Raw genomic sequence first — 25470 nt, forward strand, 5'->3', positions numbered from 1 at the left:
TCCTAAGGAGTAAAGGGAGATGGAAGAGTGAAGCGCTCACTCGTACTAAAAAAACCCCAACAAAACAAAACAAACACCACTCCAAAACCAGTAGTAAACTGCTTTGCTTTTGGGCTGGACGCAAGAGGAGGGTCCGGCACACGGCTCCCAGTCCATGTGGGTGCAGCGGTGGCAATGGCACTGTGCCAGGGTCCCCTCTGGACCTCGCCATACGACGCCAGCCCATGGGCTTGTGGCTGTACCACCTGGGTGGCAAACCAGCCCATGGGCTTGCGGCTGTACCACCTGGGTGGCAAATCACGCTGAGCAAGGGACCCTGAACTGGGAAGACGGGAACAGCTGGACCCGCACCAAAATATTGCGGTTTAGTGAAAAGACTAGGGAGGGAAACGTAGCCGATGATGCAGTAGCCTTCTGGGGCTACCTACTGCAGGTTCTTGGCAAGCGGAGTGCTGGAGATGTCTTCGGTGTTCTTGGGTTCACGTTCCTCTTGCAATAGAGGTTTTTTAACAGTAGATGTCACGTTTGCTTAACGGAAAAAATAGATTGTACCTACAGAGCAGCCCTTTGTGCCAGGCCTGGCTGGAACCACAGAGCACGTGCCCCACTGCAGGAGATACCATCACCTGCCCTAGGGATGCTGGGACCGAGAAAAGCTGTAAATCATAAACTGCTCAATGTAATTTTTGTGCTCTGATGTAATTTTTCTTAGGGTTCTACTGTAAGTCACTGCTGAGGATGGATGCTTGGTCTCTGCAGCACTTGTGCTCTGCTCGGGTGCTGGGGTTCAGGTTTGCTTGCTGAAAGTCTTCAGGTATCAAGGTTGGAGCCCGCACAGGTCGGGCAGGGTGCAGGTTTTCTGCAGGAGAACGTAAACCCAAGCTCCGTGGTTTGGGAGTTGAATCTTAGAAAGGTAATTAAGAAAAAGCAAGGCTCTAGACCTCAGCTTGTTTCAAATCTCGGTGTCCTTGGAAAATTCTTGAGTGCTCGTAGAGTGGACAAGGTCAGAAACCATGAAGAAGTAGATTTTTAAGCTGACAGAAAAATTGTGATGCAGTGCCTTGTCAACACTTACTATAAATTTAATTCAGTTTTCTGGCTAACTTGGCAGGGTTTGGCAACACCTGTGAACGATCTTTTTGGTCTAAATTGGGAATTTAAGGGATTTGGCAATATTATAAATTATCCTAATTTTACACTATTGTTGAGTGTTTCATGTGCAAATGATTATAAGACAAAACAACTACCTCCAGTTCAGGTAGAATAATTTTAATACAGAAATCTTTGTCAATACATTAATTACAGGTCATAAAAAATAAATTCTGAGTCTTTACACCATAGCCACATACAGACAGATTAAAATCCATTTCCAACCGAAATAAAGGAACAATTAGGCAAAGCAGAAAAAAAAAGTGATGCTCTTCCAGTAACATTTACCCTGAAACAAAAAAAAAAAAAAAAAAAAACCAAAACACGTCACTCCTCAAACCGAAGGCTGTAATTCCATTCGTCTGTACTTGATCGGCAACCTCAGAGCAAGCCTAGCCCAGAAGAAGAATTTGGGGTTTTTTTAGATGCATTTTTGCATCAGACACGATGGATGAGCCCAGAAGAAGAAATTGGGGGTTTTTTAGATGCATTTTTGCATCAGACACAATGGGTGTGCAGTGTGCCGCCGTGGTAAGGCTCGCTGCAAATAGCGAGGCTCTGCATTGGAGACGTCACCGTGCAGGTACGTGGTCAGCAGCCGGACAAGATGACGTGGATCAGGACTTCTGCGGGTGTCAACTGGGTCGTGAACTTGAGCAGAAGCTTTCAGGCCCTCTGAAGATGGGGCTTTTTAAAAAGTCTTAACAGGCCCTGGTCAGAAGCAAGCCCAGGGACAGGGGAGTGTGGGATGCTGGCCCGAGGCCCCAGGGTTTGTTTTGGTAGTTTGGTGGCCGGGTGCTCTGCCTGGGCAAAGACGCCATGGCCAAGGGCTGGGAGCTGCCTTCCTGAGCCACAGCATAAGCCATCTGGGTCTGTCCTGACTCTGATCCCGATCCAAACCCAAATCCAGTTCAGACTGGAACCTCTATAAAATCTTGAGTACTTTGCGTCCCGGACGGTTTTGTTTCTTTCTCTTTTTTAATTTTTTCCTTCCCCCCCCCCCCCCCCCATCCCTGGTAAAATTTTTGTTCCTTGAAAAACCCTTCTGTGCGCTTCAACTGAAAATGATGGATGCCAACCGCGTGAACATCAGTGCCAACGGTAACAATAGCATCAGCGCCAGCACCCTCACTGTATCATTAACATCAGCGCCAACAGTATCATGCAGATCCACGCCAGCAGGCCGATAGTGTCAACAATGCTGATGCCAGCAGGGCAGAGCGAATGAAGAACCCCACAGTAATAAACCGGCGTGCAAAGCCTCGCGCTGCGACGCTGTCCCATAATAACAAACCCTGGTGCCCAGCCCAGCTCTCATTAGCAACTTTACAATAACACACACCGCTGCAAGAGCGATTAAATGAAAACATCAAGGTGTGTATATTCTGGACGGGAGAAATGCTCGGCTATTCCTGGAGCTGAGGGGCAAATGAAATAAATCGTTAAGGATTTTTGTTGACTGCGCTTTTCTAAATTTTTCCTGTCCAAGTGCAGTGGTGGCAGCTGGAGCTCTCTTTAAACTGGCACAGCCAGTTGCAAGCCAGTCGTGCTCTGGGAGCACTTGCAAGCAGCGAGTGGCTTGACTCCCGCGTGCTTCGCTTCGGAGCCTGTCTCCAGTCCTACCAACTCAGCAGAGGAAGCTTGTTGAACAGGTAATCTAAGGATTAATGAGAGAACCCGATCCAAAAGGATCTTGCCAGAATCAGTGCATTTCCAGTATGTAATCCAAATTGTTTGAAAACTAGCTCAGGCCGTGAGGACAATTTTTTCCCCCAAGGGCGGGAAGGATTATTCTTGGACCAGAACGTGCAGTTTGCAGATGGAGGAGAGGAGGTCTGCTCTGTCGCCAAAGAGAGGGCTGGCAAAGGTCCGGAAATGTAGCAAAAATTGTACAATTATACAAACACGTAACACCCATGCTTCCCCTGATCTTCCCGGGTCTGTACCCAGAAAAGCAGTGTGGACGCAGGGCATCCCAGTGCAGCCACATCTTGCGGCAGTGGCCAAGGGCTTAGGATGTGCTAAACGGCTTTCCTAACTTACTCCCAGCCTACACCTCAGTGCAAGTAGTGATGCTGCTTTTGTTTCCTTTTGGACAGTAGCTTGATGTCATCGTCAAAAGGTTCCTCGCTGTTGGAAAAAGCAAACTTGTTCTTGCAAAGCAGCTGTCAAGCTGACAGTCTGTTGTTGTTTTAAAGAGATCTTGGTTGCCTGAAAGTGGAGGAATCAAGGGACGTACAAATTGTCCCTGAAAATTCCAGGTATCTCAATCAGCCCTACTTCAGAAGCTTCATACCCTGGGATTAATTGGAGGTTTTAAAGCCTACGTGGGGGGGAAAAAAAAAAAAAAAAAAAAAAAAAAAAAAAAAAAAAAAGAGTTAAATCACAGTGTGCCTCGTGCCATGTCAGTGAATTACAGCCCGAAGGAATTGCTGTTCCCATCTGAACTCCGGTTACCTTTGGTGGAGGTGGAGGTCTGCCTTTGGGAACTGGGAGATGAGCAGGTTTTCTTTCTGGTGCCTGTAACAAAAAATGTTGTTTAAATGCCATCAGGTTTTGCTGTTTGGGCAGCTGCAGGACGTCCGCAGACCTCAGCTGCTGCTACTGTTCCCTCATGTATTCACTACAACATTTTCCTGGTGGAAAAGCTAGGGGTGAATTAGGTTAATCTATCCACATGCAAGAAGGCACAATAATATAAATGCACAAGGGATACAGAGCTCCTGTTTCAGAAGACCACTGAGCTATTCTCAGGGTTTGAATTAATCTGTATCAAGTATCCATGCTCAAATAAGACTGCTTTGGAAGCCGAAGCTGATCAACGTGTTCGAGGTGCATGTTGAGGAAAGCATCTCTAAAGCCAGTGGGATTTAAAGGTGGTTTTATAACCAAGCTGGTATGGTCAGTTTAAATTTATTTATTTATTTAGTCCTCATCCATCATTTTTCATGCAGGCAGGACCATGCAGTGATGCTGGCAGTGTGAAGATGGTTGTATTGGGTGGGCGGGAGGGCCAGATGCCGAGGTAGTCAATATTTGAGGGAAGCATTTCCCTTGAAGTAGGATGCTTTGGGTTTATTGATGGGAAATACTTGGATTTTTCTGGTTTCCAAGGCTTTTTTTAAGAATTCACTAGATATATGTATATATGCACACTGAGGGAGATCCCCTGCCAGGTGGCATCCTTAGAGACCACCACACCTCTACAACACAGGGACCATTGCAGACATCTGTAGTAGCAAAGATGCTCATTGTTTGCATTGTGTTTACACCTGAAATTCCTGTTGGTTTGGACTCCATGTACTATTGCTAATGAGAAAGGCTTGTGATGGTTTACAGGACTCCTTGATTAAGATTATTTTGTGCGGTTTAGGATTATGTGGCAGAAAAGGTGACTCCTACCCTAAAGAATATGTGGTTTGAATGTCTGTGATTATCAATTTTTTCCAGCCACAGTCAGAAACTGAAAATACTAATTAGCTTCTGATAGTCATTTGCAACTCAGATGAAGGACGTGAGAAGTTGTGAGGTTGTACTTACAAAAATCTCCTCTGTGTAACAAGAGGCTGGTTTGGTAGAAGGAACGGGAGGTGGGGGACCTTTTGGCCTCATGGCAGGCTGTGAAAGAAGAAAATGTGAAACATACTGACCCCGTATACGTACCACGTACGTGTGCATCTGCATGTTCCTAGGGGAACGTGCAGGCTTGAGTTCTCTATAAAAAAGGCATTGATGGGGGTAAAAAGGTGCAGTGATTTCATAAGCAGGGATGCCTGGTGCTGTTTGGCCCTGAGGAAACACGCTGGGTCTTTTCTGGAGCTCAGTGATTTCCCCAGCCTCTGGGACCAGGTTGTCCTTGCCTGTCTCCACCGTGGCAGGAACCGGGATGTGCTGCCTTCCCCAAAGCCAACGGGAAAGCAAAGAAATTCTCTAGAAGTACTTACGCTCCGGAGCTGTGGTTTGTTCTCTTGCAGTGGAGGTACGGGAAGGAGAAGTTTCTTATCATTCACCTGAAAACAGAAAAGGGTTAAGCTGGATGGAGCCCTGACCTGGTTTATGCCCTTTGCACGCCCCTTTGCTGCGGAGCATTGCTCAGTTCCCATCCCCTCCCCTTGCTGGCGTTCACAATGCTGTCCTTGCAACCCCAGATGAGTATTTTGAAACCCTTGAGGCAGCGTAGCGTGCTATGGCTGATGGGTTTCCATGTTTCGACCCCTTGGTTACAGTCCCAGGGAGACCACAGCTGACGCAGTGCCCCCCCGGCTCTTACCTTCGGGGTGGGTGCTGCCAGGACAGGGTGTTCTCTGCATCTTTGTTCTTGATCCACAAAGACTTGGTTTGTGGCTCCAGGTCCCCTTCTGGTCTGGCAGCTATGCAAATATTACATATAACTGTAAATCTTACCCTGACTGAAGTAGAAAAACCAACTTGCTGAAGTTGAATGCCTGCCTTACTCCTGTTGCTGTGTCATATAGTCATGTCCTTCCCTTCCCGATTAATCTGGAGTTACAGTTTCAGGTCTTTGGTCTCTCCCAGCTATGGGATTTTTGGACCAACTTCCTTGGCTTTCCAGTATTTTCATTCCCTCCACCTCCTTTGAAAACCCTAGCTTAAACCCCATCCAGAAGCGGCTTGGCTTTGGGTTTTGGTTTTTTCCCTTGATGGGGATAAGCATCTTACCTCTTCTTGAGTAGTCGGAAGCGGATAAGTAACGCTGCTGCGATTGCTGTGACAGCAAGGACAACCAGCACACCGGCAACGACAGCGAAGCCTGTCAGGGAGAGAGAGCACAAGTTGCTATTTCTTAAAAGGTCCACCGTTACTGAGCGGTTTCCCATCACGACCATCAAAGTCATTTTTTTCACAAGTTCTAGACCCCATTTGTCCTCGCTATTGCTCAAGTTCACGGCTTCTCCTGCCACAAATGGTGACTAAAGGAATGTATTCCTGCCGGTCTTTGCCGTATTTGAAAGCTCTGGTTATTTTCTGCACTGTCCTCGGGCTAAACGAGCCTAGCCCTGTCCATCCATCCTCCGAGACCATTTCCGTGTCATCCCTCTTCTCTTTCTCCAAGGGTGTTACCCAAAACTGGGTGCAGGCCTTTGGGATCGTACACAATTAATGCTTCACAATTTCCCTTCAACAAAGCTATTCTAAAGCCTCAGCCAAGCCACAGCGTTGGGAGCTGACAGTGCTCTGCTGAGCGTGGAGAGGGGACAAAAATATTTAATAACACAAGCTGAAATATTTTTTTTTTCCCCAAAACACATGGAAAACTGTACACAAAGTGTTCTCCCTTCGAGGTAGATCAGTTGGAGGCCAGTTCCACGCAGATGATAAGGAAATGAACTTGCCCGCCTCTCTCACAGCAAAACCTCTGGGAGCTTGCCTCCGCTCGTTTGACAGGGCCAATACGGCTACTTGTTATCTCAGGATGGAGAAAGGGAAAGCCTGCTACTCTAATCTCCTGGGTGTTTCACTTCTGTCGGGTTAGACAGAAAAATAGCTCCCTGCAGTCATTCATATCAACTGCGATGACAAAGATGCGCAGGAAGCGGAGACCTGGGGATGCAGCACCTGCAACGAGATGCTCTGGCCCCCGGAGCAGGGTAGGGCTGTCTCGCTGGAGCGAAAGCAGCTCGTTTCAGCCAAGGGTTGGCAGTACCCACTGCGTGGCCTCCCAGCACTTACTGGTAATTGCCGAGGAGCTGTCGCAGGTTGGTGGTGCCCACCCTTCTTCACACTGGCATTGCAGCTCGTGGTCACACACCTAGGGAAGCACAAAGCCAGGAATATCTTGGGGTTGGAAATACAAGCGAGGCTGTAATGCCGTGAGGTTTCATGCCCCTCTTATTCTGCATAGCCTAAAATTTAGCGCTTGTGCACAGGACAGGCCTGGCTGGCCGCTAGCACGTGCCTTTGGCAGGGGTTTCTGCAGTGACAGCTACAGAACAAGGCACGAGGCAGCAGTGTTGTTAGTCTTTACATCTGTAGGTTGCTGAATGTTCAGAGAAGATAAGCCCAGTCACCTTCCCGAAACAGAAGCTGGCCTGAAGGAGAACAGCTGTGATACTGGGGCTGCGAGGCAGGACCTGGCACAGGATCTGTGTCCATCTCCTCCCATTTCCTTAGCAAAATTACCGATGCTATATCAGGTTAGATTCACTTTCATAAAAATATACAGGAAGCTTCTGGCTCCAACATTTTTTGCAAATTCCTATTGCAATGTCTTAAATACCGGCATCAATATGGTCTGTAGCTGATACACATAATTTTCTCTCTTTTTTTTTTTTTTTTTAAAAAAAAGTTAATAGCATAAAACGCTCTAATCTTACAGCATGTCCAGTACACTTGGCAGAGCAGTTGGTTGATCTAAAGAAACCTTCGGCGTAGACACACTCCCCATTGCTGCACACCTGAAATGCACAGGACAAACGTTAACAAAGTGATTTATCGCTTTCAGAAGATGCAGAGCTTGCAAGTTATTGTGTAAAGTGATGAAGAGTAAAAGGAGGCATAGAAACAGGTCAGCACATCACTTAAACCTGCGTTAGGAGTTTGATATGTGGATATAACTTTTCATTCGACCTTTGGGTATTTTATAGCCAAGGGAAGTGACAAAGATGTACAGACATCACTGCTTTCCACTCCTCTTCAATCATTCATCCCTCCCTTCCCCCTCAAGTAGAAATATATAGCAAAGAAATTGGAAATAGCACCCAGTGATGCCTAGCACATCCATTATAGACATAATTAAAAATAGTAATACATGTATGATCCTTTAACCCCTCATACAAAGGTATGTTTCTCTTGCCACATACATTTATGTCAGTAAAAAGTAATAAGGCAGCAGTCAAGCACAAAGAAATCGGAATGATAGCAGTTCCCGTTTGCTTTGCTACTGATTGATGATAGATGTAAGGCAGAAGGTATGGCACATCAGCTCAGCAGAGAAGGCAGAAGATATGGCAAATCAGCTCAGCAGAAGTTTAGTGTCCACTTCAGTCCTCCTTGCTTGAAAGTCTTTCTTGTCTGGTAAAAGAGCTAACGGTCGGAGCAAGACTGAAAGAGGGGGGAAAACAAGGAGAAAAGCTAGTCTCTACTAACCATCCCATTCCCACACTTGGTTCCATTGAGAATCATCCCTGGGTCTCCTTCTCCATGTCTAGGAAAACTTGCTTTGCAGGACTCAAAAGTCACTAGGCTCCCATCCTGAGGCATCTCCTTCCCCCCAGTACAGAACAACTTTCCGCACATTATATCTCTGGAAGGAGAACAAGAGGTGCTGGAGCAACGGCATGGCACAGCAAAACTGTCTGAGCTGGTCTCTCCTCCAGCCTGACTTTGTTGTGTGCAGGGACTCCAAAGAAAAAGCTGCAGAAAGGGGTGGGGTTTTTTTGGTCTGTGGTGTGTTCAACTCTGTTTATGAGAAGGTGGCAGGTTCTTAATTCCTCTCGAGCTTCTCAGAGAGCCCACAGAAAAGAATATTTAACTGACCTGACCTTCACTTCTGAGCTTCCCCCGAGGCTCACCGCAATATTCAAAGGGACAAGGGACACAGGGAGATGGGTGTCATCTGAAAGGCTGCGCTCTTTGATTCTGTCTCTTAATTTGAATAGGAATGGCCTCTCTTCCCAAATCCCAGCGAGTTCTGTAACACAGTGCTTACTTTTTTTTGCACGGGACGTGACTACCTTTTTCTTTTCTGCAGTATCCATAATATACCCCCTTCTCGTTCATCCGGTAGCAGGAAGCTGCACCTTCGGTTGCCTCTGTGAAAGAGGAAGATGCGATGGCGTGAGCTGAGGTTCTCTGCCTGGCAGAACTAAGAATATTCTATTCCCTTTACCTGGTAAGGAAATGGCCCTTCCCAGTGAAGTTACCCACGGGCCTGAACCACCCACTGGCACTGCAACGGTGCTGTGCACCCCCAGCGGAACCCCCCTCTGTGCTCTCTCTCTCCCCAGTATGAACCAGTAGATCTCAGCTGACAGAAGGGACACAGCCAGGACAGGAGCTGATGTAGGACCGGGAAGAGGGGAAGCCACCACACACCTTCAGAAACCCGAAAGTGTGTCAAATTCGGACATTCTTTTGAAATGCAGATGTTTTCTTTTCCTATCAAGCGAAGAATACCCTCTCGGTTCCTTTGCAAAGTGAGCTCAAAAATGCTGTGCAAAAGAGGAATGCGCTCGCCACTTCCCATTTCTCTAGAAATATGTTGCACTGTATGTGCTGACCTTCAACTTGCATGATTAGAATCACTTACAGTGTTAAATATAATAAATCAGTGTCTGTACACTATGAACTAGAACTCATTCCTATAGATAAACTGTTCCTGATTTACAGACGATCCTTGCAATTTTGCTAGCAGACAACGTCTGCCTCCCTCTTTCCCCTTTTGCCTTAGGCAACCTTATTTTTTCAACTCCAGCTTGTACTTACGTGGTCCAAAAGCAGCTTTGCACTGGTTTTCTCGGGTGGGACAGTTTCCCATGTAGCAATAGCCTTCGCCGTAGTTGCAGGGATGTCCGTTCACACGGAATCGATCCACTGGGCAGTTTGCAGAGGAGCCGGTGCACATCTCAGCCAGGTCACAGTCGTGCTTAGCTGCTCGGCAAACAGCTCCTGCTTTTTTGTACTGAAGGGGTGGGAAAGCAACAGCACACTTCACACACTGCTCCTCCGTGCTGTTTGAAACTCACGCTGAACTAGACGGCTAAAATTAGGGGAGACAAATCTCATCCTCACTCAGCAAGTTGCCTGAGGAGCCAGGTCCGTATCTAATTTAACGTTGGTTATGTCGACGGGCAAGATTTTTGCCTGATTGTGACTCAGATTTTCTTTCCAGGAGAAAACGCATAATCAAAACGCTCATTTCTCCAAGAGGTTGAAAGATTGAGTGAATGGATAGTGGTGGTGTAGTTTGGGATGGATGAAGAAAGCTTGAGTGAATGGATAGTTGTGTAGTTTGGGATGGACAAAGAAAGCTTGAGTGAATGGATAGTTGTGGTGTGGTTTGGGATGGACGAAGAAAGATTGAATGAATTGATAGTTGTGTAGTTTGAGATGGACAAAGAAAGACTGAGTGAATGGATAGTTATGGTGTAGTTTGGGATGGACAGAGTGCTTTTGTCATTACAAAAAAAATTGTAATGACAACATTTTAGTGCTTTTGTCATTACAAAAAAAAACCAAAAACAAACTAGCACCACATCAGTAATTAGGAGTAAAGGAGATTGGGTTTTTGGAGGTGTATTACTGCTTTCTCATGGGGGGTAAAAGGATACCTTGGAAAACATGAGAGGTTAGAGATTGAAAGGAGCCTTACTTGGCAGTTTTCACAGCACTCTCCATGTGCGCATGTGGAACCTGCGGTCAGTTGGCACGTCTCGGGGTTGCAGCACTCGTTTGTGCACTCCTGTGACAGAATCATCAGTCAGGGCACTGGGACAGTCCCCTCTGTACCTCGTTCCCAACGAACCATCCCGGACTTGCTTATGGAGGGAGGGGAGGCTCCCTCGGACCTGCGCTTTGCTGTCCTGAGAACCATTCCCACCAGAAGCCCCACCAGCCACCGTGAGCGGGCACTTAAAGAACACAGAGCGTGTTTGAATATGGAAGTGCTGGTAGAAGTTGTGCTGGGAACTTGTTTCTACCGAGGTGGTTTTGTATGTATGGCTTCTCCTCCTCCTCAGTTCCTCTGTCAACACAGTGTGACAAACCACGCGGTCATCTTTCCCACCCTTTGGCATGCGCTCTATAGGGATGCTGACATTGCAGGTCAGCAATTCGATGACCACAGTTTCTCCAGAAATACTTCAGGCTTTGAACTGTCAGCCTGCTACTGTACAGCCTGCATAAAACTCTCTACCTCTTCCAAGTATTCTTTTATTCCCGGTTATGCAGATACCTCAGGAGTACCGCAGTCGCATTCCTCTTCTTTTTCCACAAAGCCGTTTCCACAGGATGGAGGTGCTATGATGCTGCTGGGATCTGGGATGTTAGTTAAGCATTTTGGCATGTCGCTCAACATGTATTTCTCGAAGCTCTGGAGGCTGCAAGAGCTGAATTTCTTGGGGATGATAGAGCTGTGTTGAGAAAGCGGGAGGATTTGCGTAAGGGTTGGCAGAGGCAAGGAGAAGCAATACCCTTTACAAGGGAAAGAAAACAAGTGACCATCCCTCAAACTATCGGGTGCAAACAAGTAGAAACAAACAGATTGGAAATACTTCATGTGCTAAATGTCAACATTGCATGTAATAAATTGCACACCCCAAAGATTTAAGCCTGGTCTACACAGTTTGTGCCTGGATGCTTCAGGCATTAGGAGTTTGCCAGTGGGCCGTCCAGCAGAGGCTCAGGATGTTCAGCTGGAGATGAAAACTCAACTAAATTCCTAGGTAATGGGTGTTTATAAAAGATGCAAGCACCTTATGCAGTTTGCACAGGAGACGTCTTCAGCGTAGAGAACAAAAACCTACTTTAAGTAAATCTTGGGGAAGCTCTGCCATCCGAGATACCACAGCAGTTCCGTGCTGTTGTCATTGTAAGGAAAAATGATTTATGGTTTAATGTGAGGGTCTCCACCACACGTGCAAGATAATGTTGACTAAAGTTTGGGTTGGGCTTGGGTTTTGAGTTGGTTTTGGTGGTGGGAGGTATCTGTCTGGGAATATCTTACAAGGGCCTGGAATGTCTTCAATTTTTTCTTCTTTTTTTTTAATACTTGGAATGGAATAATCTCAGAGGACAAAAATAATCACTATTCCATTTTGAACCTGGCAGCTTATCCAAAGCCCATCTTGACGCGCCCCGTGCATTAATGCCCTCCCTTGCCTTTTCATCCCAACTCCTACCTGACAGTATCTGTCATGATACAAACTTTACTACTACACGTGCAGGCTTGGGTGTCATGACTCATGCCCAGGTTGTGTCCCATCTCATGTGCCACGGTAGACGCAACTGCAATTTCATTTCTGTTATGATCCTGCAGAGACAAGAACAAGCTATTATTTCTATGAGTACAGAACAAGTAGGAACATCAGAGAAGCCACATGGCTAAGAAATGAGACAATTTTTCTTCATGTGAGATTGTCCTTGCTGCTACACGAGGATTGATACGGTGTTCAATCCATGCATGTGTCTATTCCACAGTTTATGCTGTGTTATGTTATAATAGCAACAAGATGATACCACTGAGTAAATGGGTATAATTAGTTTTTAAATAAACATGAGGAAGTTAGGCTGCCAAGTATCAACTGAGTGTTAAGGGGAACTGAACATCTGAAGCTCTTAATCCTCTCTCTGGATAGCTGTCTCTGCGCTTAGGGTAATTATGTGGGTGCGATATAATTATTACTCGTTACACCAAGGTCACTGTTGTGCTTGCACAGAACGGGAAGGCAGACACCGTGCTACGTCTTTGCTCTTAGCTTGGTGCTTTGTGCTGCTTGGTGGGAGGGAGGGAAGGAAATACCCTACTCTTCTGAGTAAAATCCAGAGGTATCAACAGCAGGTGGTAGTGGAAATACCTAAAGCACGAGGCACTGTACTGGCCATGCTCTTCCAGTGTGGCGTTGCAAATCACGCTGCTACAAAATGCATCCCCATGCCTGGAAGAGCATTCCGGTTTAACGATGGTCCTGGGATTTCCTTATGTTGTGGGAAAGCTGGAATTTCAGGTGGGTTATTCCTCTTGCCAACAAGCCCAGCATCTGAAGCTGGGTGCAACGGTTGAGTTGCTGGTGGTGTTGGTAAAGTTTTGGATTTTGTTGGTTCCTGCTGAGGCTGAAGTTTAACTACAGTAGTTTAGGCAGCTGTAATCAAGTGGCTAAACTGAGGATATACATTATGAGAGTCAGAGCCAATTCCCCATTCAAAACAGGGAACCTTAAGGTAGAGGCAGAAAATAACTTATTTCTCTCCTTGGACTCTGTTGGAGCCTGGTACTCCGAGTACAGGTGTCCGAGCTTGATGTTGGTGTTTAGCTAACACAGATACCATGTGTTGCATGTGCTTTCTTTACTGTCTGCACTTTATTTAAAATAAAAGCTCTGACTGCAAATGTCTACAGTCTAATAAAACAATGATGTGAACCAGACAGGGAAGTGAAAGTGTCGTACACCCGACAATTGTCATTAATGTTCTTTGCTGGTTGAGCAAAAAACATTAAAAAAAACCAAACAACACTTTAAAAAATTAAAATAAACAGAAATAAATCAGACCTGAATAATACCTGCAGAATATATATCGCTGCATATGGATTTTAGGAAGGCTAATCCAATCGTGGTCCCCTCAAAGTCATAGCCTCTGCAAGGAAGAAGAAAGGCAGAGTGATGTGCCGTGATGTGACCAGGAGGCAGATCTGAAGGCAAGTCTGCTTTATTAACCAGGCTGAAGGCATTAAGCATATACTAATTCCCAGCTCTGCTTTGCATCCCTGATTTAATACAATAATTACTTAAATTACGTTGCAGTTCATCAGGCTCAAAGCATCTGTCTGAGGGTAAAGAGCTTGATGAAGTGCTCGCAACGTAGCAAAGTGCTTGGATGAATCAGGGTATTGAACGGGAGCCAGAAGAGTGAAGTGAGTGTCGGTTTAGTTTGGCGACGTGCATTTCCCAGCCATTAAACTTCACGTTGGGGCTCCTTAGGTTGTCAGCCCGTGCTGCCATCCTCGGGGCACTCAACTGTTCCGTCACCAGAGCAGGGAAAAGGGGAGTTTGGGACGTAGCAACCGTTTACATTGCCTGGTTTTGCAAGGATTCGGATGGAAAGTTTCCATCCTACGTCCTCGCAGGTAATTGTGCTCCACGCAGAAAAGAAAAGCAAGACAAGAGAGCCTGCGCTCACCTTTTGGTCTAGGATTGGAAAGCATGAAATCCCACTCAGTACAGACAGCGGCTGCCAGCTTGGCGAGCAATTTTTAAAGAACAAATTCCTTGAACGTATTTGGAAATGCAAACAGGCAACAGAGCGATACGCACGTGATCAGCTGAGCATTGTCGTTTCTTTTCCTCTTTAGTAAATCTGATAAACGCCACTTTGAGAAACTGTCCAGAGTGAACCCCGCGGCGCGGCTCAGGGGGCATTTATCACCATCCGTCCAGATTTCCAGGCCAGTTAAAGCCACGTAGATATTTATGGCCTTATAAACCTGCAGCAGAGAAAGAGTGTTGCTGTAAAAATGAAGTACCTTATGAAGACTTCGAAACAAACACTCATCCTGGTCACCGGTTCATTTTGGTCACTTGCCATCTATTCCGCTCCAGACCTGATTTAAGTTTTTCCACACTTTGAAGTCGCAAAAAAAAACCCTAACAAAGACATGGAATCTCGTTTTCCCCCACATTTAAACCAACTAGAAAAATGGCTTAAAATATTTGACAATGCCAGCAATATTTTTGAAGAAATTTGACTTGCAAAAGATATCAGGAATCCCTTCAATCTTTCTGAAGGATTTTGATCATCACTTCATTAACAAGTATGAAAAAATAGGGTATAAATCTTCCTTTATAGAAATCTTGTATCTGAAGGCAAAGAATAGCATAGCATGGACAGGTGTGTTTAACGTATTTAATAAATTACAGTGAAGTTCAGTTTTCATTTATTCCTGCATGTCGTAACGAAAATTCGTGATGTTTGCAAAAGAAAAACATTATAAATCACTTCTGTTTCAATCTCACTTCCCTGTCTTTGCTCTTACCGTGTTAATGAAGTTGACTATTCCAAATATCCTTTGTCTGACGGTTGTAACATCTTCCTCATACTTTTTATACTAAAAAAGTAAATATAGTGTGTTAGAAAAAAGAGAGGAAAAAAGTGATTTACCAGAAAAAAATATAACCTGCAGAAGACTGCATTGCAGACTACACCATGCCTGGTCTACTTATTGTTTTTTTGTTGTATTATTTTATCAGACAACATGTTTCAAGATCAGGCCCTTGTAAAATGCCTCTCTGTGTGTAGGGTGCAGAAGAGGACAGGTGCTGTACGGTTTTTTTTTCTGAATTCTTGTCATCTCCAGGTGGGATTTTCAAAATCAATGAGCATTGGGAAATCCTATTCCCAGCCAAAGCCAGTGGTACAACACAGCGTAGCACTGGGGTACTAGTCGGAGCTGAGGGGTATGAGTAGTACCTCTTGAGAAACCTTACGTCTAGCGGGTCAAATGAGAAGAAATCGTTTCAGTACTCACCAAAGTATTGTCTGCCACTATGTAAACTTCCAGATACTTTTTTGCTTTCAGGTATGCTTTCATCTAAAGGAAAATGATACGTTTCAATGACTTCTAAGGCTTGTTTCAGGCTCAACCTCTGCAATTTCAAACCCAGGTATTGCTGATGCGGGTATTTATTTAGCTGAGTCATTTAGAACAGGACCGCCTCATTTGGAAAGGTAGGCTAGCTATTAAAATGATGGTTAAGATTGTGGAAGGTAGGCTAGCTATTAAGGAGTTTTTGGATGTTTAAAGATGCACATGGGCACCTATTGGTACGTGCAGGAGGGCTTAACTCAGGTGGTGGCTCTGAAATCTCAGACCTGTGAGATTTTGCACTCGTTTAAGATCTGATCGTGCTTCTCCGTTTGCAATCGCTTCTTTTCTGGAGGTGCCACCAGACAGAGCGGGGCTTGTGCTACTCGGGGTCCTCCTACAGCTGCAAGTTCTCTGCTTACATGTCCTTACTGGACTGTTGCTTAACCACGTACTTACTTCTGGACTGTTGCTGGATTTGAAGATGTCATTGATGGGGTCATTTGAATCCTCTTCCCAGGTATTATTGATCAGACCGCAGGTTTTTATGGACTTTTGTGCGAGTTTCGCGTACTTATAGACCGCATGCTCGTCTGTGTCCGAAGTTCCCAAGGGCTCAATGAGGTACTTCTGACCACGGGTCTCAAAATATCCACTAAGAAAATGAGTTAGACTGTGATCTTTTGCATCCACAGGACTAAATCAAGGTAGCAACAGTATCTCTTAACGGCATTTATTTAGCCCAAGCATACAGACCATTGCAAACACTGATGCAATGGAATAGTTTGGCAGCATGCAGGCAGAATGTACAATTTAAAAGCAGAAATCAAAGCTGCTGAGTCAGTTGGAAGATTTGGCTGGTCAGTGAAGTTTCTGAGTAGGAGACTGTCAAGTCAAAAATGGGTTTAGGAATGAATTAGATTTACATTTGGGGGGTTTCTCCTAGCAGAGGTGATTGAGATGTGAATTTCGGTTCAGTGGGAATCCAAAGTTGATTTTTCATCTCTAATTGAGATGAAAAGCTGAAATACTGAAAGACATTAAGAGTTTTGAATCATTTTGAGCAGCAAATGTCAAAATAAGTGTTCTGTGTTAACATGTAAACTATGCAAGAGGTGTTCACAAAGAAAATCTGGGTTTTGGCCAGACTCCACTAACCATCAGGAAAACATTCTGCAGCAGCTTCTCAGACCCAACAGCCATCCTGTTGCCTTTTTGTGGTATACCACTGCCTCATCAATGATTAGAAATGAGCAAAATCTTTTAAGTGAGCTTTTCATACAAAAAGCTTGAACTTCCTGATGCTGGGACTGCTGTAGCACTAAACATTTAACCTTCTCTTGAAGTGTCAGTGGAGGTTCCTATCACTCAGCAGCATCAACCTTAAATGTTTACCGTAAGCACGACCAAATGATTTATGGCCAGATCAAATATGGAGTTAATCATATAAATTTATTATTATCACTGTTTCTTTAGCTTGCAGTTCATAAGCTCTGAAACTGAAGTAGGAAGGTAACTTCTTTCTCCCTTCTTTCCCTTTTTTTTTTTTTTTTTTTTTCTGAACCAGTTTCCTTGTAAGCATAAGCGAAAGATAACACCACTTAATTTACATCCTGATTTTTTTTTTTATATTGGGAAATTTATCCTCATACAGTATACATATTTGGCCATCGGTATCCTTTGGGAGCCAAACCTCTGCCTTACCTTAGACCTTTGCAGGCACTGATGCTTGCTACAGAATCGTCATCATTCTGAACGTAACCTTCATAATAACAGTGATCCTGTTTAGAAAGAAAAAAAAAACAAACACGTCAAATCGGGCCATGTCTCGTTGACTGCAATGGATTAGCCTAGATCCAGTGATTTCAGGAGGCAAACCACACTCGCTACAAGCTACACCGAACTGCAGTGTCTGAGGAAGGCTCCCGTCAGACGAGATCACTACAGTGAAAAAAGCTGGTGGCTGTCACCACGTTTGCTACGGTACCATCATTGTTATCCCTTAACACCAGGGGACCCAGGTTGGGACAAATGCCATCAGGGTGGGCTCCGATCGATACACCATAAAATTAGAAAATTGGAATATTTGTATTTGCTGCTCAAAATTGAGCATATACTGATGTGCTCTGCTGAATTAAGGTCCACATTGGATGGTTTTATTGTGGCCAGATTTCAAGGAAACACCCATTAATATCAACCCAACAATTAAATGCATTCACTTCAATGAGGTCAAAATGGATATATTATATTAAAACGTTAGGGGCAAAACTATCGTGACTTGATTGACTTAAGGATCTAAGGTCTAATGAACACTTCTGCGTTCAAAGAGGCTTCAAAATCAGTGAGGTGTGGTGGAAAATTTTTCCATAACGTTTTCCTTAATAGATCTCTTAAAGAGAGACCTGTAACACAGTATTCAAACCGATGCCTTGTGCCTTTTGTTCTCTCATAGATGTTTGGTTTCACTTTTATTTGCCATTTATTTTATTTACCACTTCTTTGCCTTCCTTCCACTGTAACACGGCGACTTCCTTACAACAAACTGCAAACTAGAGGAAGAGGTGGAGAATTACTCTCCATCTTTTGAGGGCACAAAAGAAAAACTCCTGAGCTCATCATAAAGTATCCAGAAGGCGGGGATTCAGCAAGCTGCCCTGGTTGGCATGTTTGAGATTGTCTTTAACGAGGTGTAGGTGTTATCTGCCATTCGCAGGGTCCGTCCAGGGAGATAAGTAACTGAAATGATCAGAAATGGCATTTTTTCCACAAAAAGAAAGCTGGCTCAGAATTTTTTACGTGCATCTACTTCACTCAAGGTCCTCCCGTTCCTGCTAATTGCTCCATGAGCAAGGATATTAGGCGTTGTATGCCACGTGTTACAACATGCGACGTGACATGGGACACAAAGCTTCAGGTGAGGGCTCTGTGGACCATCAGCCCCGTGGCTGCAGAGTTAATTAAAAAATAACTTCTGCAGTGACTTCCTTTGTGTCTGGACCTGAATGACTGATTCGTCATGGCTCAGAGGAACCACCCGGGGTAACCTGCGGTCCATTCACTTGTGAGCGTGGGTGGCACCGGGAGCCAACAAGGGACCGTGTCCGTACCAGAATCTCTGATCTCACTGAGATTAACAGCGAGTCACCGAGTTGCCAAGGTAGAAAGTGGCAGAATGGCCCTGGCTCCACTCCCTTTTCCTGACGAGAGAGAGAAATTTGGCTCAGAAAATGTGTTGATCAGCCATTAAGGTAAAAAGTGGTTGGCTTTTGGAAAGGCAAAGCGTGTGTCTGATTCTCACCGGGTGTCAATCAGTGTCATTCTGCCAATGTCACAAGTCGCATCTTCCCTGTCCCTTCAGGGGCATCCTAAATTCTGGTTTAAAATCTTTTCTTTCTGCTTGATGTGTGCTATCATTTGATGGACCCGTGACTCTCACACAGAACTCAGGACTGCCAGCACGGGGGAAGAAAACCTTTTTTTATTACCTTGATCTGAGGTCTTGGGGTTTTTTATTACCTTGATCTGAGGTCTTGTTGTTATTTGTTGACCGTCATCAGAATAAACTGTTTCGGTATAGTCTCTAGCTAATAGACGCCTGCAAAGAGTCGAGTGCAATTATTATTCAAAATAAATAGTAGTCATCTAGGAATGAGGCGATTACATAATGTGCAAAGTATGTCAGGAATTCAAATGATTACTCAGGTTATTATTAGTATTGAAAAACCAGGGAAGCAAAGCTGCTGGGTGGGGAATTCTGCTGGTTAGTAATCCTTATTCAAACAAAGGAACGTTTCTAAAATAAGAAAGCAATTAAAGTCTACTTGTTTCATCGGTATAAACTAATCTCCTAGTAGATCTGAAAGTAAATGTACAATTACATATGCAATATTCATCCTTTTTTGGCCTCCGATTCATGTAGGCAGTTCCACCGCTCCAGGGTGTGTGTGAAATGGTTCTGTTCCCTTCCCTTCCCAGTTCACCCCCACTGACTGTAATTAGCAAAGGTCTAGTTCAGTGGCAAAGCTGCCCCGTCTGTTTCACATGTGCCCGTGCATACACGTATGCGTACATGCGTGCACACGCAGAGATTCTGTGAGATCACACTAACGTATATTTGCCTGATTCCTTTGTTCACAGCTTTTTTACATCTCATTTCCTCTTTGTAATCATTCTGTCTGAACATGGGTTTTCTTTTTGGTCTACACAACCCCCCTTATTTTTGCACACGTGTGTGCTCCTGAACCTTTAAAGGAGGGCATCACGGCTGTGGAATGAATTATTCTGTTTCTGCCACCACTGGGAAAGGTGCCTTTGTGTTCCTTGCCAGCATACACGTTTGCCTTTTGCTATGGAAGGCCAGATCCTGCAAGGCTCTGCACACCCAGGCTCCTACGCAGCAGAGCATTAAGTTAATGCTTAACTTTAAGCCGAGGCTGTAGTTTTACCCAAGCAGAGCAAGTCTACGTTACTTCTGTTTGGGCAACTACCCCAAACTACCGCAATCCATTTCTTTTTAAAGAGCAAGATGTAGTACAATGTAATCCCCTTTCCTGCCCTCACCCCACCCCAGATATTTAGATTAACAGGGGCAAACAGTTAGTTATCGCCTATGTTTAACATGAACTGATCATAGTATTTACACAGCTATTTGAAAAGTACCTAAGAAAGCAGACTTGTTTGATCCTATGCTAAATATTACGGTGGAGCCAGCGAGCAGAAAATCACAGCTGTGCTTTATTTTGGGTTGCTCTGTATGGTTTTGGATGACTTTTTGTATGCTGTGTTCTGCAAAAAAACCCCACTGCTTCTCTGCACCCTCTGCGCGGCCCATCTTAATGCTGCTGATCGCTGCAGCAATCCTTGCTCTCCATTTCCATGAAGCATTTTGTCAATGCCAGTATGTGTTGGACTACTCAAATTCCAACAATGGTAATGTTAAGGCAGGGAATGCTGGAAGCTGAATTATTAAGGGTTATTGCAAGATCTTATTATTATTTTCCATTTTTGGAAAGCGTACGGAGCCAACAGCCCCATTTCATGGATATTTCTCTTGTTCTCTGTAGTTTCTACCAGCACAGAACAAATAAATACAACCCAAAGTCTCTCCACAGACAGAGAAAACCTTTGAAATAATATGAAAACATTAAACATTCAGTGGATTGAGCCATTTAGGAAATAAAATGGGAGAGCAGACTTAGCAGTATAGGCAAGTCATTCCATCACGGTAGCGTGATATGCCTGTGTAGTTATTTGACATGACCAAACAGTGACATGATGCTTTCTCTCCCCTCCTCTTCTTTCATGGGGATTGAAAGGTTCTTTGTACCAAAATCCCTCTGTCCTGCAGAGCCTACGTCCTGTTTCGTTGTACGCCGAGTGCCCTACAGAGGCATTTACAGCGCGGAATAATGCTCAAGGGCAAAGTTGAATTGAACCTACTTATTTTTTTGGAGATGCAGTACGACTTCCTCTCCACTGGCTTTGATTCCATACTCCATTGTGTCATCGTATTTTGTCTGTAAACAGTTTTAAGTGTTAGAATATGAACTGTTACAATTTCCAAGCTCGCTGTGAGGTGGCTGTTACTGAGTTGCCAACTGCATTCTTTTCCTCCTCTTCCCACCAAAAATAAGTATTCTGGCAGTTATAGAATAAGCAGGAGGTCACTCTGTTTCATATTTTTTAATTAAAGGAACAAATTTAACTTTGCAAATTCATTTCTACCATCTTAAGCGCATATCCTGCATACTTGGGAAAGCACTGAAGCGGATGCTTAGATTCAAACACTTACATACTTCAAGAGGATGTTATTAAAAAGCGTGCTTGCTTTTAGGCATTTGATTTCGTTCACTTCAAATTAAAAAGGACATAGGTTATTAAAAATCTGAGTAGAATCAAACCCTGCATCTTTGCAGAGATGCAAGTACAGCATACCCAGGGGTGGCACACAGGCAGTGCCCTGCATACGGCGCGTACCTCCCTCTTTGCCTTTTCCAAGACCAAATCTCTGGCTCCAGAGAATCTTACCCTTGAAAACCAAGGGTACTCTGCCTCCACAAAACGTTCCCCATCTCCCAGGGAAAAAAAAAAAAAAAAAAAAAGTAAAAAATTTATCTCTTTTAATACCTCTTTGTTTCTTTCTACATCTCTTTTATGTACTGTGTGCAATTTCCGTGGATAAACTATTTCGTATTGCTCAACTCCAGGTAATTTCTTGCTGGTGCTCCCTAGGGAGAAACAGAGGAATATTTATGAAAACACAGTAATAACTTATTAAACACCGTATTTCATGTCTGTCAAGACTGATTCTTTTGGGCTGTGGAGTCATTCAGCTGTTGCGACACCCATTTCTGGTGTATTCCCTGCCCTGGTGTGTAGCCATCTGGTCTGCTGAGCAGTCACCCCCATTACGTGACCTGATGCGAGGTTTGTTACAGTCTGGATTTCAGATGAAATGACAGACCTGAGTATTTCCAGGTGTCAAAAGATTTTATGCAAGTCGCGTTTGGGTTTCTTTCCCCAGCACCAGTAAGTGGTTTCAAGTACCGATGTGCTAGACCAGCTACGCAAGGTGCAAACTTTGCATTTTGACGTGAATTAAGTTCCACGGTTCTGTGAAATCAGTGATCTCCGATCCTTATCCCCTGATGACACGCAAGTTAAGATTGCCTCTAGATAATCAAATAACCTCATGGAGTTCACTGCAAGTCTGGAACAAGCCTAGATTTCTGCTTTAGAAAGCTTTTCTGCTGGTCTTCTCACAGGAATATTTGAGAAAGCTCTTTAACAGCCCCACTCTTCAGCTATTAAATCAGATTGAGGGGGGTTACGGCCTTGGGACCAAAACCAGGACACTGCAGAAGGTGTTTGAGCAAGACTAAGGAAGATGATAGGAGATAGGCAGTACAGCAGGGGAATCTTGAAGTTGGTAAGGACTCCAGGTAATCCCCCAACTCACACAATCCTTTTTTCCTGGCGCAAGGCATCTTATGTGCCTGCAGGGGCGATAAAATGACTTGAGGAAATGCAGTGCTGATGAAAAGCTTATTTTTTTGTTTTCTGCTTCTAAGAAGCTCTTGGCAGAAGTTAATTCATGGCATGGCTTGCAGGGGTGGGCAGCATACGTTGCATCATTTGAAGTTAATAATAGCAGCTGCTGTACAGCATTTGGGAAAACAGGGTCGTACAGGAGACGTGTTGGTTTCCAGCAAGGCAACAGCAGGTTTTATATGCCTCCTAAGCTCTTTAATCTCCTACAAAAGGTCATTTCATCTGAACTGGCAAATTCTTGAGGGCTCAGCACTGGGCTGTATTTGGAAAAGGAAAAAAACAAAACAAAACAACAAACACACACACCCCACACACAAAATCCACAAACAACAAAGGGAGAGTGCAACTCCCATTTTAATTGTCTGCCTCAAGGCCAGATTTTTACAAGAGTAGGTCATCCAATTATTGTAATTTTCTAGATCTGTTATAACAGAGCCCATCCTCATGCAAATTGTTCCAGCAAAATAAACAGATTAATTCTTCACAACTGGTTTATTTGATTAAACTCTTTCAAAAACTAATTGCAGAATAAACTTGGTTGTATTTTGACAAAGATGAGTGCTGTAGGGAAGGGCACGAGGGCATAATGGTACTATATACCATATATATATATATGGTGTATGTATATATATACACCATATATACATTTTCTATATCAGCTGAGCCACTACACAGTGACTATCTGTGCATTAGCAAAGACAGAGTGCAAGCTTGGTGTTGTAAGTTATGATGATGCTTTATCTTTTATTTTAAGCAAGGAATTAGGTTTACTTTTTAAAAAATCTTCTGCTCAGCAGACTTAGTCTTTCCGTGAGCTTAAAGTAGATTCTTATGTCATGATTTTAGGCCTCTCAGGGTAGAGTTCTGTGCTTTTTTATTTTATTTATATAGTTTTATGTACCCACTCCCCGTTACAGCCTCTTTATACAAGACCCAACTGTAGCCCAGACGGTTCAGGATCAGGCTGGACTTGGATGGAGACTCAGAACTAAATTTTCCCTTTTCCTGCAGTGTGATACAAACAGCATTTCGAGGAAAATAGGTTGGTTTTGTGCTGGAACAAATAGGTTCTTAGAGGTAGGGTGTTGGTTGTCTGGGGTTTTTTTAATCGACTCAGTATATTGTGGCTTCATGCATTGTCTTGAGTCGGTAGCTTTAAGGAAGAAAAAAGTTCCTTGGGCCTCGTACAACAGCTAGAAATCGTGCTAATAAGGAACAAATAATTATGTACTTTTCCTAAACCAGAGCCTAAACCAGGAAGAAAAATCATTAGTGAGGATTTCATTGGCAACGGAGGTTTGGTTTTGTCAAGAAACAAAATATGTAACACCTTAAGCATTAGCACTGTATGCTCTTTCAGGTATTCTGTGCAAATAATGAAATTGTAAAGATACCTGCTTGAATACAAATTACATGTCCAATTATGTATATAAAACCTCTGCGTGTGTGTGCATGCCAGAATCTGAAAAAAATCTTTTCCCTGTTGACATGAATTGAAAGAAACAATGCACGTGGGGGAAAAAAAAAAAAAGTGTGCTCTGTTAAGGTTAAGTCATTTAAATACCTGTAACCTGAAGTATCACACAGATAATAATGGTACTAACTATTTTAATTCAGTTACTTTTATTAATTGAATTCAATTAAAAGTCTTTGGTTTTACAGCCAAAATGCTGTCAGTGTAATAAGTTGTCCCAGTTGGATAAATTGTCCGCTCACTTGCAGGAGAAGTATTTTCTTAATTGGCTTACACAACTAACCGGTTCTGGATCTTTAGGCAATCTACGGCCAGTTTTCACACAAGTACATCTCTACCTAGAGAACTTTAAATAATCACTCTGAACAACAAGAAAAAAAGCAAATATCCCTCACTTCAGCAACACCATTTGTTCACAATGCCTTTAATTCACTGTTCTTCCGTATTATCTACATGTTAATAATTAAAAATCCATAAAAGCTGTACAAAGCCATCCATAACAATGACTACTAAAGTTTTTTTTTTTAAAAAAAAAAAAAAAAAAAAAAAAGAGCCGTACCTTGTTGCAAATGTAGCAAAACAACAGAAACAAGGAGTAGGTTGGTCATCTCGGTTGCGTTTGTCTCCTAGGAGTAACCTCCGTGGTGTGGGAAAGTTGGGTCCCCAGCCTGTCCCCGTGCCGGGCAGTGAATGAGAGGCAGTGAGTGGTTCAGCTTTATTCTTGTTCCTATATGAGGAAGTGTTTACTAAAGGTGTTGCACAACTTTCAAGTCGCGGAGCGTTACAGCACGCGGAAGTTCCTGCTGGTTAGTTCATGTCACACGAATTGTGATAGATTGAATACTTCTCTGAAATAAATTCCCTAAAACGGTTTAGCGGGGGGGAATGGAAAGAAAGAGGGGGAGTCAAGTGGTCCTAACGTCTTTTGATCGTTGGGTTGGTAAAAAGCTACACTAGAAACAGTGGGTCCCAACGGTGGCTTGAGGAACGGGAAAGTTTACAAGAGGTTTAGGGTAAAAGGGATACGCAGGGCTGGCGTTGAAGGTGTGTTTCAGTTCTCACCGATTGCCACATGAAAATCACCACAGATGAAAATCTGTGAATCATACCTCAGCACCGAGCAGGTCCTTTTCTCCCCTTCGATCTACATTAGTAATGTTTGCTTGAGGTCTACGTGGAACTGTCTAACAGGATGCAGACAAGTGAGCAATCAAGGTGCCGCCTGTCAAATCCTAATCTAAAAATCTCTGCTAGAAACACCACATCGACTCAGCCAGCTGTAATAAAATAGTATTATACAACTGTCAATATAGAGCCGCTTTATAGAAGTTTAACTTTTTGTATGTTGAAATAGGTGTTACAGAGCATGTAGAACTAGAGTAGATACACTGCAGTATACGAATATAAAGTTATATTAGTAATACGCATTACACAGTAGTATATATATTAATTTATTACATTCATTTATAAACCAGTAAATAAATCTATAATAAACTTACTGGACAATTTTTTCTGCCACAGCAAACAAAAGTTCACACTT

At 43.8% G+C, this 25470-nt stretch overlaps 2 protein-coding genes across 2 annotated transcripts in view; one reads left to right on the plus strand and one right to left on the minus strand.

The window, feature by feature from the left end:
* ENTPD4 (ectonucleoside triphosphate diphosphohydrolase 4) overlaps positions 1-25470 on the plus strand; it is a 241090-nt gene that overhangs the window by 46298 nt on the left and 169322 nt on the right. The gene's annotated exons all lie outside the window — the stretch shown is intronic.
* Positions 1249-24637, minus strand: ADAM28 (ADAM metallopeptidase domain 28). Its single transcript, XM_056362988.1, has 24 exons — positions 24490-24637; positions 21533-21633; positions 20846-20922; positions 18923-19001; positions 17111-17187; positions 15866-16061; positions 15350-15412; positions 14858-14929; positions 14139-14308; positions 13377-13461; positions 12009-12139; positions 11063-11240; positions 10481-10570; positions 9595-9790; positions 8819-8921; positions 8257-8413; positions 7485-7565; positions 6841-6919; positions 5830-5920; positions 5420-5519; positions 5094-5159; positions 4690-4767; positions 3607-3669; positions 1249-3472 (listed from the first exon to the last, which is right to left on the minus strand). The coding sequence occupies exons 1-24, from the start codon at positions 24536-24538 to the stop codon at positions 3440-3442; spliced, it is 2415 nt and encodes an 804-aa protein (XP_056218963.1). The 5' UTR covers positions 24539-24637; the 3' UTR covers positions 1249-3439.

Source organism: Falco biarmicus, chromosome 18 (assembly GCF_023638135.1).
Source record: "Falco biarmicus isolate bFalBia1 chromosome 18, bFalBia1.pri, whole genome shotgun sequence".
Classification (NCBI taxonomy): domain Eukaryota; kingdom Metazoa; phylum Chordata; class Aves; order Falconiformes; family Falconidae; genus Falco; species Falco biarmicus.

Bases quoted from the DNA above. Each gene is read 5' to 3' on its own strand.
- ADAM28 (XM_056362988.1), bottom strand. From the start codon at position 24,538: ATGACCAACCTACTCCTTGTTTCTGTTGTTTTGCTACATTTGCAACAA. The intron at 13,462-14,138 runs GTGCGTATCGCT...TCTTCCTTGCAG, and splicing joins GACAATGCTCAGCTGATCAC to AGGCTATGACTTTGAGGGGA. The intron at 5,520-5,829 runs GTAAGATGCTTA...ATATTTGCATAG, and splicing joins TTCCGACTACTCAAGAAGAG to CTGCCAGACCAGAAGGGGAC.